General features: G+C 35.5%; 1 protein-coding gene across 1 annotated transcript; it reads left to right on the top strand.

Annotated features, from left to right (window-relative positions):
• The first annotated feature begins 1,272 nt into the window (after positions 1 to 1,272).
• LOC142639724 (uncharacterized) lies at positions 1,273 to 3,583 on the top strand. Its single transcript, XM_075813862.1, has 4 exons — positions 1,273 to 1,618; positions 2,177 to 2,590; positions 2,731 to 2,800; positions 2,872 to 3,583. The coding sequence occupies exons 1-4, from the start codon at positions 1,273 to 1,275 to the stop codon at positions 3,581 to 3,583; spliced, it is 1,542 nt and encodes a 513-aa protein (XP_075669977.1).
• Positions 3,584 to 17,381: the final 13,798 nt, after the last annotated feature.

The following is a 17,381-nucleotide window of genomic DNA, read 5'->3' as shown; positions in this document are numbered from 1 at the left end:
CAACCCGCGATAATTTAGCTCGAAGACATATAGTTGAAGACAGCACATGTGAGTTGTGCAAGAGAGCAAAAGAATCTGTACTACATGTCTTGTGGGAATGCAGCGTTGCAATGGATGTTTGGGCTGGGAGTACGAGGAGATTACAAAAAAGTATGAGTGTCCAAACTGACTTTCAGCAGCTAGTGGAAGACATGATACGAAAATTGCCAGTGGAGGAAGTTGAACTGTTCCTAGTGCAAGCTTGGATGATATGGACCCAACGGAATGTGGTTACCAATGGAGGCACATTGCAAGATCTGTCTCAACTAGTGAAACGAGCCTCTGTTTTTCTGGACTATTTCAGAGCGTCCTAGGAGCAGCTGGCTGTACCGAATCCAGTAGTGAGGGAGGCGAGATGGGTTCCTCCACCCGGAAACTGTTTCAAACTAGATTTTGATGCGGCTATCTTTCAGGATCTACAAGCTTCTGGTTTTGGGGCAATAATACGGAATGCTAATGGAGAAGTGATGGCGTCAATCTCAGCCAGAGGACCACCGGTTTTTGATAGTGAGGAGGCAGAAATGTTAGCTTGCCGAAAAGCTTTAGAATTTGCAGTGGACGTGGGTTTCAGGGATTAATTGTTGAGGGAGATAAAATGGTGGTCATGACCTCCATTACAAGCTTTCAAACTATATCATCTTCTCGGTTGGGACACTTGTATGAAGACGTTAATTGTATCGCAGCAGGGATAGGCAATATAATTGTGAATTGTGTTCCCTAAATAGCCAATACAGTAGCTCATGCACTAGCAAGATATGCTAGAAACATTGAGGATGAGTTGGTTTGGTTGGAGGATTCCCCTCCGCCTGCCTTGGAAGCGTTGTATTTTGGCTCTTCATAATAATCAATGAAGTTTGCCTTCGGTTTCAAAAACAATAATGGTACAAAACCTCAAAACTTCCATGAAACACATATTGTCCTTATTCCCAAAGTTAAATACCCAACTAAGGTTTCAGAATATAGGCCTATTAGTTTATCTAATGTGGTTTATAAACTGGCTTCTAAGGCTCTTGCAAATAGGCTTAAAACATTTATCCCCTCATTTATTACTAAAACCAAAGTGCTTTTCTATCTGAGAGGCTTATTACAAATAATGTGCTTGTTGCTTTTGAGGTTATGAACAACATTAGCCAAAGAAAAATTGGGAAAACTAGGTCCATGGCCTTAAAACTAGACATGAGTAAAGCTTTTGATAGGGTTGAATGGAGTTGTTTAGAAAAAATCATGACAAAAATGGGTTTTCATTCTAGGTGGATTTCTATGATTATGAGCTGTGTAACTTCTTTCATATACTCTATTCGCATTGATGGTGACCTTCAAGGGCGTATTACCCCAACTAGCGGTTTACGTCAAAGGGATCCTCTCTTTCCAGATTTGTTTTTGTTATGTGCAGAAAGTCTTTCATCTTTAATCCACAAATCAGCGGAGATGGGAACTCTTCGAGGTCTTCAGGTTTGCAAACGCAGCCCTCACATCACCCATCTTTTCTTTGTTGATGACAGTTTATTGTTCTGTAATGCTACCACTGCTGATTGTGATGAAGTACAAAGACTGCTTATGGTCTATGAAAGGGCAACGGGTCAGCAAGTAAATAGACAAAAATCCTCATTATTTTTCAACCTTAACACTTCATCAGAGATCCAAGAAGAGGTGAAGCAAAGATTTGGTGCGGATATTATTCGTCAGCATGAGAAGTAGTTGGGTTTGCCTTCATTAGTTGGCCGAAATAAATGCAACACTTTTCAACAACTTAAGGAAAGAGTAGCTAATAAACTCTCTGGATGGAAAGAGAAGTTTTTATCTATGGTTGGCAAGGAAGCACCTATAAAGGCAGTCGTCCAAGCAATACCAACGCATACAATGAGTTGTTTTCTTCTTCCGGAGTCTCTTTGTGATGAACTAAATAGTATGGTGAGCAAATTTTGGTGGGGGCAGAAACATGATGAGCGAAAAATGGTGTGGATGAAATGGAACAAGTTGTGTAGTCCAAAGGCTAAGGGTGACATGGGTTTTAGAGACCTTTAAGCTTTTAATCTTGCTCTCCTAGCAAAGCAAGGATGGAGATTGCAACAAGAATCAAACTCTCTCTTTTATCGTGTTTTCAAGAGTAAGTATTTCCTTGATACTTCTTTTGTAGATGCGCGAAAGGGTAGAAATCCATCTTATGCTCGGCGTAGCATCCTTGCAGCCCAGCCTATTATTCCACAAGAGATGCGTTGGCAAATTGGAAATGGTAAGAAGGTTTGTATTTGGAAGGATAAGTGGACACCTTTCCCATCTACATATAGGGTTGTGTCACCTCAAATTCTGCTACATGAAGACACAACAGTAGATACTCTTATTAACTTTGACCATGCGTCATGGAGGGCTGATCTTGTAAGGGAATTATTCTTAAATTTTGAAGCTGAAAAAATCTTAAGTATTCCTTTGAGTACTCGTATGCCTCTAGATAAATTAGTTTGGGCTGCCACACCTAATGGTACTTTTACAGTTAAAAGCGCTTATTGGATTGCTATGGAAATGAAAGAGGCAAAGCAAGAAGGAACTTCTGGTAATGCTAGCTAAAGCAGGCTTTGGAAAACTATTTGGTTGGTGAGGTGCCGAACAAAATTAAAAACTTTGTTTGGCGGGCTTGTCAAAATATTCTACCCACAAAATCCAACCTTTTTCATTGGCATGTGCTCAGTTCAGATGTTTGTGACCAGTGTGGTCAGAGTAGTGAGACGACAAGTCATGTGCTGTTATTTTGTGACTTTTCCAGGTCTGTGTGGGAATCTTGTAATCTGTTGGTGGATTATCATTGGAATTTTGCTGATGTGGTTTGGAGGATAGGTTGTATGTGGGATCATCAACTACTTCTCTTGCTCAGTTTATGGCAATCGCATGGAGTATATGGAGGAATAGGAATGGTATTCGACATGGTGAACAACCAAAGAAAAAGGAAAATCTGATCCTCGAAGCGTCAAGGTTTATCTCTGAGTTTCAAGCTATCCAAGACCCTCAAGCTATCCAAGACCCTCCAATACAATCTGTTTGTTGTTCTCGAACTAGTTGGTTACCTCCTGTGCTGAGTGTCTACAAAGCTAATGTGGATGGGGCTGTTTTTAAAAATCTTTCTAGTGCTGGAATGGGTGTTCTTATCCGGGATTATAAGGGTCAAGTTGTGGCAGCTTTAAGCCAATGTCTTTTTGCTCCTTTGGGTCCTCTTAAGGTTGAAGCCAAGGCAATGGAAGCAGTTGTAATTTTTGCAAGAGATGTTGGTATTCAGAATATTATATTTGAGGGGGACTCTTTGCAAGTCTACAACTGTTTACATGGAAGCTCCAAAGCCCCTCCTGCTATTGCTAATGCTCTTAATGGCATTTTGTTTCACCTTCAATCTTTTTGTTCTTTTAATTTTTCACATATTAGGAGGGAAGGAAACAAGCCTGCCCATATTATAGCTCAACATGCTAAATTAGTTGATGATTTTGTGGCATGGGTTGAGGAAACCCCCAGTTTCTTAGAAACTGTTATTACTTGTGATGTACTAGACTCTATATGATTGCTATTAATATTATGTTGTTTTTCCCATAAAAAAAAAGATTTATTTTTTTAGATCCATCTAATTAAATAATCTATTGGTCTTTACTTATTTAATTCAAATATTCAAATGGGGTAGGATAAGACTTATCCAAAGAGTTATTTTGCAAAAAGAAGTTTTATTTTGGTTATCCATAAGATAATAAGCCCCTGATTGGACCCTCTAGATTTAGAGTCTGTTCGTCAAAGTTGTTGAGAAACGTGCATTTTGTATAAAAAAATGCATCGCAAAAAAGTGTTTGTGTTTAAAAATTGCGTTTTAGAAAAAGCATACTTCTTTTCTAGTTTTAGAACTCAACTTTTGGGAGTTTTTAAAAAGGGAAAAGGTAATGAATGCCCTTAGGGCATTTGTTAATAAATCATTTTAGGAAAGTTTTTATGAGAAAAAAAAAATTAATGTTTTGATAGCTTTTTCAATTTTTCATAAAAATGCTATGAAAAAATTTCTGAAATGGTTTATTAATAATTGCCATAAAGGCACTCGTTAACATGACCCTTTTAAAAATGCAACTTTGTAAAAACTGCTAACCCATATTGTGAGAGATCAGGAACTTGGCTCTCAAAAAAAAGAGTTAGGCATTGGCACCTCTTTTTTTGGGATTATATGGAGTTGTCACTTATTTTATAAGAAAAATAAGAAAACTATACAAAAGATTATAGGATGTCTTGAAGAATACACGTTCTCATTAATTTAAATGAATACAACTTGATAGAAGGAACTATACATAGCTTTGTTTCTTAGTTACAATCTAGTAAAAATTACATGGCTTTGTTTCCTAGTTACAATCTATCAAAAGAAAATAAGACACCATTCTACAAACCTAAAATCTAAAGTTCGGGGCTAGCTTACAGAATGGGAAGATATTAGGCACCTATTCTGCTTAGACAGAGTCTGGTCTTCTAGACTTTAAATGACCATTTAAATACCCTTAAAAAAATGACATGCAACTTGTTGTATTAATATTCTTAGATCTATGGTTGGTTAATATGCAAAAATCTTAGATTTGTTGCATTTATGTAAGAAGAAATCAAATCTGAATTTTAATTACAGGAAAAGGATTTTTAAAGAGGAGTTTCAAATCTAATTTTTAAATTAACAAACAAAATGAATTTTTGATAAAAAACTCAGATCTGATTTTTAAAATTAAAAAGAATGGATTTTAAAAAGAGTTTTCAAATATGATTTTTAAAATACAAAAGGAATGATATTTTAAAAGAGAAATTTCAGATCTGATTCTTTGTTTAGAAAAGAGAAGAGGTTTTTTAAAAGAATCTCCAAATCTGATTTTTTACTTAAAGAACAGAATAAACTTCAAAGAGAAAATTAAAATCTGATTTTTTAATTAAAATGGGCTTTGAAAGGAATTTTCTCCAAATCTGTTTTTTTAATTAAAGAACAGAATAAATTGCAAAGAAAAAAAATTCAAATCTGATTTTTTAATTAAAAAACAGAATGGGTTTTGAAAGAAATTTTCAGATCTAATTTTTTTATTTAGAAAACAGAAGAGGCTTTGAAAATAATTTTCAGATTTGTTTTTTAGTTTAGAAAAAAATAGAGATTTTGAAAGTAAATTTCAGATCTGATTTTTAGTTTATAAAATAGAAGAGATTTTAAAAATAATTTTCAGATATGATTTTTAATTTAGAAAACAATAGGGATTTTGAATATAATTTTCAGATTTGATTTTTAGTTTAGAAAACAATAGAGATTTTGAAAGTAAATTTCAGATCTGATTTTTAATTTAGAAAATAATAGGGATTTTGAAGATTTGATTTTTATTTTAGAAAACAATAGAGATTTTGAAAATAATTTTCAGATTTGATTTTTAGCTTAGAAAACAATAGAGATTTCGAAAGTAAATTTCAGATCTGATTTTTAATTTAGAAAAAAATAGGGATTTTGAAGATCTGATTTTTAGTTTAGAAAACAATAGAGATTTTGAAAATAATTTTCAGATTTGATTTTTAGCTTAGAAAACAATAGAGATTTTGAAAGTAAATTTCAGATCTGATTTTTTGTTTAGAAAACAAAAAAAGGTTTTGAAAATAATTTTCAGATCTAGTTTTAATTTACAAAGAGCAATAGGTCTTAAGATTTTATCATATGTATGATACATCTACATGATAAAACACATGCACATAATCAAACAATCATGATATGTTTACTTGAAATAAAGAAAAATCCAAAAACAGAAGAAAGTTCATGTTAGAGAGGCATGGAAAATTGAATTGGATGCACAAATATGTAGATAAAAAAAAGTAGAAGCTTACCTGCATCAATGAATTCTACAAGGGTGGGAAAAGTACTTTAGAGTTAGAGAGAGGGTGAGTCTCTCTAAGTCCTAAAAAAGTTATACTTAACAGAAAAGAAAGTCTTAAAGTTGAACTTTCAAAATTTCTTTAACGTTAAGAGCAGAGGGGTTCTGAATTTTGAATTTAATTTTGTATTTATAGAGGTGTTGTGCTTAAAAAAAGCTAGGTTGCTTAGAAAATCAGCAGATACAAGTTAGGTCAAGTTTTATCCCTAAAAAATCAAATATGATGTGTTTAGACCTGATCTAAAAGTTTCTAGGCTGGATTATGAACCCGTGCCAATCGGCACTGTGAAAGTGCAGATCGGCACTCCCAGAGTGTTGATTGGCACTCTCGGGTGCTCGGCCCAGTTTTCTCTTTTGGTTCAATTTAGACTCTTTTTTAGGCATTTTCTAAGTCGGGAATTGCACCTGGACACTTTTTAAACTTGTATTCCAAATAAAATCCATTTCAATTTAATACTTAGGTCCTTAAAAGAATAATTATTTGAAAGATAATTATTTTTAAAAAGCTTAATTATCAACAATTCCCTTATTGTCTGATTATCCATTTTATTTCTATGCAACTAAGCTTATTTTTGATCAAATCCAATAGCTAATCACATAAATTGCTTAATTAAATTTAATTATCAACCAATAAAAATTAATTTCAATTAATCTCACGTGATTAGCTTCATCCACACAAAATGCATGCAGAGCGTGAAAACTTAACCTTGTGATATCTTTCAATCCGATGGTCCAAGTTTAATTGATTAATTAGCCAAATTTATTAATTAATCAAATTAACATGCAATGTACATGGTAGCACAAACAAATCACCAACTAAAATAAAAATGCAGCGGAAAATAAAGTTGACAAGACGATTTGTTTTCAAATGGAGAAAACCTCCAAGGCAAAAACCCCACCGAGTGATTTTAAGGTCACCACTCCCGTGAATTCACTATTATTACAACAAGCGGTTACATAAAGGAATCTCAGTACCTCATACCAACCTACAGTTGAACCCTTATCCCAATACTCAATTGGACTTGTTCTGTAGTGACAATCTCTCTTTTTAGTGCACGACTCCCAGTACATGACTAACCAATAGATGAACAGATCCCAGTACGCGATTTAATCACCAACTTGAGAAGGATGTTGGCTGAAAATTTCTTTAGTTCATCACACGATGAATATTATGAAGCTCATTGGTCACAAAACCCTATGGTGTACAAACATAGCAGCTTCTTCAAGAGAAAGATGAACTAGGGCATATGTCTCCGGTTCACAATATGCTTGTGAAGAATTTTTGCATTGATGTGCATCAGCTGTGACGACCCTTAAAATAATCCTTATATATGTTTAAGGTTGTAAGAAAAGAAAGCCCAAACATATATTCACGGATTGGAATGAAATCAGAACTGAAAATCTGATTTTCATAATTCTCAATAGATACCCTATCTATCGAGCAGTTGTCGAGTTTCGGGCTTAAACAGCTTATTAAACCATGAGAGATACTAGCTGTTGAGATTTAAAAACTAGCACTTCTTCACTTGTTTCTTGGACAGACTTGCATGGCTTTAAAACTTGAATTTGAAACCTTATTCCTTGAAGCATTAAACACATCCTAGATCTACCCAATTACAAGTAAAGTGCGTTTTGTCAAAAGATTAGCCAATATATGATGACATATGTTCCTAACATGAATCACATATGTTCTAACAATCTCCCATTTGGCAATCCGTGACACAACCACAACAAAAAAATGAACATATGAAAGAAGTCATAAATCACTCAACTCATATTCACTTGTTAAATACAATAAAATCTATCCTGACACAAACTCTTGAAAAACTTTGCAAGAAGAGAGTTCATCACAAGGAAGACTTTGACAACCTATATTTCTAAAACACTTTAAACAAAATTCATCAAGGCAACTTAGTGTGAAACGAAAATAAAAGATTGCATACAACATATAAGAAGCATGTGCATAAAGAAAGAAAAGAAACAAAACATGAAGAGATAGGTGAAAGAACTGTAATAATAACCTCATCATATATATATATATATATATATATATATATATATATATATCAATAAAGAATACAAAGTTTGCTATCACAAAGTAAGAACAATGTATCTAAAAAGTAAAGAAAAGAAAGGATACAAAAAGTCCTCACTACATCCCTCAAAGTATATACACTCCCTCTAACAAAAATCTCCTATGTACTAACTTTCCTCCTAAATACATGACTACTCTTATACCCAAAACCACTTCCCCTTTTTGTCATGAATGACAAAGGACAAGTAACTCAAGCAGTCATCTCATCATCGCTGGAAGAGCTAGCACCATCATCCTCATCATCACCATCATCAGAGCCACCATCGTTGTCCTCATCCTCAGAAGTCTTTGGAGAAGGAGTAGTAGACTCAATAAAGCCACCAAGCTGAGCTTGTCATCGTGTAATACTACCGACACGGGTGTTCACCTGACACAACTTATCGTTAAGAGTGTCAAGGCGAGCATCCATGCGCTGAAGCTATGCCATGATCGCATCAAGAGTTGCACCACCCGCAGAACAAGAGGGAGCGGATGTGGATGGAGTTGAAGAAGCTGAGGTGTCGTCGTCTCAATCTGTGGCCGCTTTGGTCGAAACTAAGCCTCACTCTGTCTGACGGTCATCGCATCGATGGCACACATGACAGGGAAATGATCAGAAACAAGAAAGGAGACATAAAAATGGCAAAGAATTCTCTTGATAGCTGAAGGAATGATGAGCTTATCACAGGTCGCTGTATCCTTATATACATCAATAGGGGGGAGGATGAAATGAGAAGGGAAGTCTATAGTAAGATGCTCTAGGAGGGATAACAAAAATCGAGCACAAGGCTTTGTGATAGAGTTATAGTGAGACAAAGGATGTAGAACAAAAGTCATCACCATATTAAAAAACCTCGGACCTTTAGCAAAGGCTAAGCAACGGGTTTTCTGACTATCACCCCAAGAAGAAGGAGTCTTACAAATGAGAGACATAAGCTCATCTTTAGACATAGTCTTAAGACGCTCACAACCGGGGTAGTTAGGATGTGCCACCTTTGGGACATGAAGCACCTCTGATACAATATTCGGAGTGACCATAATGCGCGTACCTCAAACACGAGTAGAAAAACGAGGCACTAAATAATCGAATCCGTGCATATTGGAGTAAAACTCCTATATGATCACGGAGGGACAAGTGACCAGGACGCCACACAGTGACTCCCAACCCCTACTGTGAATGACAGTGGGTATGTCAGTATCGGAGAAGTCCGACAAAATGACTTGGCATTCCGAATGAATGCCTCATCGAGAAAAGTTCTTCGAGAAGTCCTTACGGGCTTTCTCATCACGGAATCGAAGATGAGAAGGGATAGGATCAGAGGAAGATGCCCCGGAACGAAGAGGGTTCTGAGACGGAGTGGATTTAAGCTTAGGTGCCATGATGCAAACTGAAAGAAGGAGAGAGAAGGAGATAGGCAAAAAAGCACCAAAACAATTCAATATATGAAGATGAAGAAATGAAGGTACGTATGTATGAAAAATGCATGAACATATGACATGCAAACTTAAAAGCATCATGGGCTTAGCCAAATCCAAACCTACCAGCACATAAGTTTGCAACAAAGTAAACACACATCTAAAATGCATGAAACATTGTTATAATACAAATGTGATGCAATGCATGATCATTTAGGATCAAGTATACAAAACCCATCCCAAAATTTTGCAAAAACCTCTTCAATTTTGTAAAACCCCAAAATTTTCAACAAACCCCAAAGTTAGGTCACAAAAGATGAAATGCATGAAGAAATGAATGAGAAAGAATCTTACCAGAGAAAAGAAATGATCTTGAGACCGTAGAACACTTGGGGGAGAGGTTTGGAGTGAGAGAGAGGTGTTTGGGAAGGTGAGAGGTCAGAAAGTATCCAGAGAGATCGAGAAATGTGAAGCTGAAATCACGCTGACCCTTTAAATAGAAGTTCATAATTCTTGATGGATCAAGAGCTATTGAGAATTAAAAAGCGAGAAATAGCTATTGAGCTAGCTATTGAGGAGCTGTCTAGAGGTTTCCATAGCAAAGGGGCTCGATGGATCGAGAAGCTATTAAGCATTTATCGAGGAGACATAAACTTTCTCGATGGATTGAGGAGCTATCGAGATTGCGATAAAAAGAAGCTGAAGAGCTCGATAGATAGCCTAGTTGTCGAGAGGTATCGAGAAGCTGTCGAGATTGCTTAAAAACAGTTTTTTAAGAAAAGAAAAACACAGATATGAATGCAATCAAGCATGCTACTCAACCAAAGATCCAAACAAAAATTTTAGCTCTCAAAAACATCTCTCAATCAAGAAAAATGTCAAGCAATTAGATCCAAAACACACACACACACACACACACACCCACTAAACAAGTCTAACCAATTTTATATTTAAAAAAACAAGTCAAGACAGTTTAGTGGGTATGCATAAACACATGTATTCCTTGTGATGACAAAATCACATTGTACCTGCACATGTATCAAAAGTAGTAAAGAATATTGCATGTTGTGTGTGAAAAATATCGCAAGATTGCATAAGTGTCTATATGTTATGACAATTTGAGATATGAGTAAATCAATTTAACTCACACACGATCATAACTGCTTGATGGGGACTATCACCTTCGAGGTACATCCTATAACTCACACATCTCCTAGAATACACGCTTGCAACCAAATTTCAAAGCATTTTGATTCTTTTTGCTTTAATTTTTTCTTTGCATATTTTTCTTTTAAGCATATCATGCATGTGCATATAAGAGAGAGAAAAGAAATACCCAATTATGTTAAGTTTTTGACATTGCACTTTTGCTATACTGAAGCACACAGATGTCATTTCATGATTGGTGGGCAACAACGGTGAGATGATTATTTATACATTTCTCTTAGGATTTTCTAGTCCTTCCCATCAAAAAGAGTGATACGAGTGTTAAGTACAAGAGATTACTTAATCTTACTCATCACAAACACGAGCCACAAAGGTCACTTGCTTAGTTGTGCATAGAGATGCTCATCTAAGCTACAAGAGATACAACGTTTAGAAAACTTTGTTTCATTGGCCATTCAAGGTACACAAGTACCAATGTACACAAACACACTTTTTTTTTTTGTTGTAGTTTTCTGATTTTTCAATTTTTTTTTTATGAAAAACAAAATAAGGCAAAGCTGAAAACTCACAAACAAAAACATGTTAAACAAAGCAATGCATAGAAATTAGATTGACTCAAAACAATAAAGCAAAACACATAAGTAATGCAAACAAAAAAAAAATAGAGGGAGAGAGAAAAGAGACTAAATCACTTAGAGCATTTTTCCTTCCACACCCTAGAAGAACATTTCCTTTTAGCAAACCCTTGAACCAGCGATGAGGGGGATGATTTGCAACCATTCAAGTTCGAAAGGAACATAAGGGCTGTGAAGGCTTTGAGGAGATCTCCAAGACGAGCAAGAGAATATGGAAACTGACTTAGGTTTCCCAATGAAACAATGTTGTTGCTCTATTGAGTGGCTAGCCACTTATAGCAATTAGGTCAAGTATGTCTACCTGTTCCACATTGATGACAAAGATGCTACTTCTTTTGATTAGACTTTTGAGCATTACTCTTCTTAGCCTTAGGGTTTTTAGTTTATTTCTTAGCAAGTTTAGGGGGTGCTTCTAAGATAGATTTACCCTTGCCTATGTTCTCACTAGCTATCACAATTTTAACATCATTGTTCTCATATTCAACATTCTTAGCAGGAGAAAAAAAAACAATAGTACTAGAAGAAGCAATATTAGGAAAAGAGAAATCATACCCTAAACCATTTCGATCAGAAGCAGATTTTTGAAGACTGAACATCTCATCAAGCTTTGCACTTGAAGTCCTCTCCAGCTGAGCTCTGACTTGAAATAGCTCTGCTTCAAGCTTCTTGGTTTTCTCAACCAAGAAATTGTTTTCAAACCTTAGTGCTCCAATAGTCTAATTGGCTTCATCAAACTTTGTAGAGATTTCTTCTCGTTCAAGCTCCACATCACTGAGTTTCTTGGTGGCCAACCTATACAACTTCTCATGCTTTTTGGAGACCTTGTATAACTTTGCATAGGCAGTATGAATGCCATCGTGTTTATCCATCTTCTTAAACTTTGACTCCACTAAGTCCTCTTCTTCATCCACATCTTCTACAATTCCCTCAGTAGGATTGACAGTGGCGGTAAAGGCATTTAGGATCCCGTCATCCTCATTTTTGGAATTATCCTTAGGTTCGGTGTCGCTCAAAGTAGCAGCAAGTGCCTTACTCTTCCCGATGGACTTGAGATAAGTAGGGCACTCTTGTTTCATGTGACTGAAGCCTTGACACCCGAAACACTTGGGTCCCGAGGGAACAGTGTACTGACCACCATCCCTAGCATCCTTCTTCCCTTTGTCTTTGCTCTTAGACTAAGTAGAACTAGATTGCCTATGGTCCTTGTCGAAGCCCTTCGTATTGGCATTCTTCATGAACTTCTTGAATTGCCTTGTGATGTAGGACTTCATTTTAGAATCTTCATCGTCTGAAGACTCATCTGTGTCACGGTTCTTGGCCTTCAGTGTCATACTCTTGCCCTTACTTGATTTCCCAATCCTTGTCAAACCCAACTCAGAGGTTTGCAGATTGCCAACTAGCTCTGTCAAAGGATTTTTATCGATGTCCTTTAATTCCTCAATAGCGGTGATCTTGGCATGAAATCTCTTGGGTAGAGATTTGAGTACCTTTCTTATAATCTTGGGGTTGGGAATGGTTTCCCCAAGATTAAAAGCTGAGTTCACTATGTCCTTGAGCTTGACATAGAACTCATCAAATGACTCATCCTCCTCCATCTTGATTTCTTCAATGCTTGTAGTGAGCCTCTGAATTTTTGAATCCTTGACAGCCTTGGTTCCTTTATAGGTTGTCTGGGGAATGGTCTACGCTTCCTTCACAGTTTTAGTGGAGGATATCTTCTTGAACTACTCATTTGTGACCGTACTAAATAAAGCATTTAATGCCCTACTGTTGAAGTTTGCCGCCTTGATCTTAGCATCATCCCAATCGGCCGGTGCTTCCTTTGGCTTGGTCTAGCCTATTTCCATAGCTTGCCGCACTTTCTTATCTAAAGACTGCAAGAAGGCTCTCGTATGTACTTTCTAGTATGCATAGTTATTACCATCAAATAAAGGAGGTATAATGAGTGAATGTCCTCTATCCCTGACAAACAGGGGTCAATGGATCACACAGCAAAGATTAAACCCTAATCAAAGTGTGCCTGCTCTGATACCACTTGATAGGCCAAGAATGTATTGACCCTTGTGATGAATTAGTTGATTAATTAGCCAAGTTTATTAATTAATCAAATTAACAGATATGTACGTGGCAGCATAAACAAATCACCAACTAACAGTGAAAAATAATGTTGACAGGGTGATTTGTTTTCGAATGGGGAAAACCTCCAAGGTAAAAACTCCATCGGGTGATTTTAAGGTCACCACTCCCGAGAATTTACTATTATCACAACAAGTGGTTACAAGTAAAGGAATCCCAATACCTAATACCAACCTACAGTTGAACCCTTACTCCAATACCCAATTGGACTTGTTCTGTTGTGACAATATCTCCTTTTAATGCACAACTCCCAATATGTGACTAACTAATAGATGCGTGGATCCCAGTATGCGACTTAATCACCAAGTTGAGAAGGATGTTGGTTGCAAAGTTCTTCAGTTCATCACACGATGAAGATCACGAAGCTCCTTGGTCACAAAACCCTACGGTGTACAAACATAGCAGCTTCTTCAAGAGAAAGATGAACTAGGGCATATGTCTCCGGTTCACAATATGCTTATGAAGAACTTTTAAATTGATGTGCATCAGCTGTGATGACCCTTAAAACAATCCTTATATATGTTTAGGGTTGTGAGAAAAGAAAGCCCAAACATCTATTCATCGATTGGAATGAAATTAGAACTGAAATCTGATTTTCATAATTCTCGATGAATACCCTATCTGTCGAGTAGTTGTCGAGCTTCGGGCTTAAACAGCTAATTAAACCTCGATAGATACTAGCTATCGAGCTAGCTGTTGAGATTTAAAAACCATCACTTCTTCACTTGTTTCTTGGACAGACTTGCATGGTTTTAATACTTGAACTTGAAACCTTGTTCCTTGAAGCATTAAACACATCCTAGATCTACCCAATCACAAGTAAAGTGCGTTTTGTCAAAGGATTAGCCAATACATGATGACATATGTTCCTAACATGAACCACATATGTCCTAACACTTTCCACTATTTTTTTTGGTTAACTTTGATTTTGTTGGTTAACTTTGATATTGTTGGTTGGATTGTACTTTGAGTATCTTTTCTGCACTTCAGTAGTATATACTTTGCTTATACATTATCCATTTGCCTATGCTTCTTTGATTATAAGTTGAATAAATCAATAAATATGAATTCTCACAAACCAATTAGAGAAAGAAAATAAAAAGAGTTATTCTGCTACAATTTTTTTTTATATAGCTTTAAAAATTGGTATCTTCTTCACTTTCAAATTCAAAACAGAAAAATATTTATAAATTTTTTTTAGTATATTGTTGTTGATTCTAAAATAGTTATGTTTGATTTGTTTTGCAGGATTGGATTTCAGAATTGGGCCACAGTTTAGGGCTTAAAGTTTCAGGAAAACATAATTTGTTTTTCAATATTGGGCCACGGATTGGACCCTGAAGTACCATGGCGGGGCGGGTTTGGGGGTAAAAAAATCCGTTTAGTAAATGGGGCAGATTCGGGTTTTAGACGGCGGGTGGCAAGTCAGGTTCGGGGATAAAGAAACCCACCCCAAACCCAACCTGTTGCCATTCCCACTTTTAAAATCCAAAAATGCTCTTGAAAATTGTGGGCTCCTACAAGTTTGGGTGGATAACAAAGGGTTCAAAAAGAGTGGTTTTAGGGTTTGCTATTGTCAACATCAATGTGCATGCTCTTGACATATGTATGGTTCTTTTAGAGAGTAGAACCATAATTTCTAATTTCTTGAATCTTGATTATTTGGGATACACGAACAAATTGTCATTGTAAAAGTCTTTTTACTTCAAAATTGAGATCGAAAATCTAAGTTGGTATAAAATGAGATGTCTATAATTTTATTGAGGTAAATGAATTTTTCGATTTTTCACAATTGAATTGTCATTTTTGGCTTGAAATGTGTTTGGCAAAAGCTTTCAATGATTTTGAAGAATCTTTTATCTAGTATTGTTTCTTAATGGTTTCTTGCTAATCTTTTATCTTTTATTATGCTTTTGTAAATTATATTGTTATTACATAAGAGCATTAGCAATAGAGGGGTTAAAAAGCTATAAAACTATTTTCAACACCTCAAACTCCAAAAAATGCCATTTATCAATGGTGTTGAAGGCAAATGTTTTTGGCAACTTGCTACAGTTCACTATAGCAACAAGGGATTAAAAAAAAAAAACTTTATTACATTTCTCTCTCCTCTTCTCTTTTTGTCTCTCACCCCAGCACCTCCCTCTTCTCTCTCAACTGAAACTAATCCTCTCACTCTCTCTTTCTTGGATCTGAATGGGTCTACTCCTCTTTTTTCAACAAATTTTGCCAATGGGTTTGTTGGTGGAGTGGGTTTGTCGGTGTTGGTCATGTTGTGAGTTGTTGTGGTGGTGGTGGGTCGTTGATCAGCCAATGGAGGTGGCAGGTGTGGTGGTTCAAGCCAAGGGTGTGGTTAGTTGGGTCATGCTGTGTGGTTTGTGTGGTGGTTTTTGGCTAATTTGGGTTGTTGGGTTGTGATGTGGTTGTTGGTGGTGGTGTGGTTGTGGTATGGTTGGTGGGTTTGTGGTGGTTGGGTTTGCTGGCAGTGGGTTGTGCATGGTGGTTATGGGTGGTTGTTCGTGCTTGCTAGTTGTTATTGCTGCAAAGGAGAGAGAGAGAGAGAGAGAGAGAGAGAGAGAGGAGAGAGAGAAAGAGAAATATAGGAATACTAATAAAAGAATATTTAAATGAAGTGGTAAAAAAAATAGAACCATTGATGTTGAGTGTATTGTAAAGTGCGGTGTTAAAATAGAGAAGGTAGCTTTTTGAGTTGCTAAAAGCTAAATTTTTTAGGACTACCAATACAGTTACTCTAAGGTTTGGAAGCTAGTCTTAATAGTATTTTGTTAATGCAAATGTCTGAATTTTAGTGGGCAGCCCAATTTTAATTACATGGAAAATATATTTTATTTGAACATGATGACTGTTTTTTTTTTCGATGATTTTTTGGTGCAACTATTTATGGGTTGAAAATTGGCATAGATGGTCACAAAGTAAGCAAGATAGAGAAGAAGAAAAATAAGGAATGAAAATTCTTCATGTTATGAAGGGCTTTCAAAATTTATTTAATTGAATCACTCAATGACATAATATTATTTCAAAATTTATCAACTTTCATCACTTGATCGAGGGTTCATTTTAAAACAAAATCTTAGCCATACCCTTTAGTTATGTAGAAATTCAAGTTTTTTTTTTTTAATAAAATTTATGAGAAAGAAGACTAAAAGTATTATTGTGAAAACTCAACCATATCAGCTAAAACATTATTGACGTGTGGAGGAACATCCTCCATCCACCTCGATCGATAAACTGCTGAAGTTACATTGTATATGAATTTTCAAAAAAAAAAAAAAAATTACTTGCATTAGTTATATATAAAAATAAAAATAAAAATTATTATGGAAAGACTCCATTTCAATTTATTATGGTTTTAATTATTAAAATAAAATTATATGTTATATAAGCTCAACTCCCAATCACCTCATATATTATACTATATAATAAAAGTTATGTTCTAGACATTACATTTGTGTGAAGTGGCCGCTCTCTAATTTTTTCACCATGTATCATGTGATTCACTAGATTAAAATAATTAAAATAGTTACTTGTGAAACTCGATGGCCAAAGTTTCAAAAACTTTTAAAAATACAACTTTGATTAAAATTCTACTACCAAGAATTTCTAAAATTGTGAGTTTCAGTTAAGAAATCTAGAGTTCGGTCTCCACTTACACCAATACCAATTGATGTCTTGGTCTAATGATAAATAACAATTATCACGAGCAAACGTTATAGATTTAAACTATCTCTTAAAAAAAAAAAGAGTTTCGTCATTATAGGTTTTAATTAACTCAACTGGTAAAGTCTCTAATGATTGAATAAGAAATCTGAGATTCAATTCCCACCTACACCAAAAACTGATTGTTGTCTTGGTCTGATGATAAAGAGTTATCATCCGGAGTGAGTAATCTTTTAATATAAAAAAAATATTATGTAGTCATAATGTTGGGTATTTTAATAAAAAAATATATTTAAAATATATTTTCCCATTTATCATGTAGTCAAATTTTGACCA

This window comes from Castanea sativa, chromosome 6 (assembly GCF_040712315.1).
Source record: "Castanea sativa cultivar Marrone di Chiusa Pesio chromosome 6, ASM4071231v1".
NCBI classification, from domain to species: Eukaryota; Viridiplantae; Streptophyta; class Magnoliopsida; order Fagales; family Fagaceae; genus Castanea; species Castanea sativa.
Note: the sequence above shows the minus strand (reverse complement) of the source record. Positions and strands in the feature narration are given on the sequence as shown.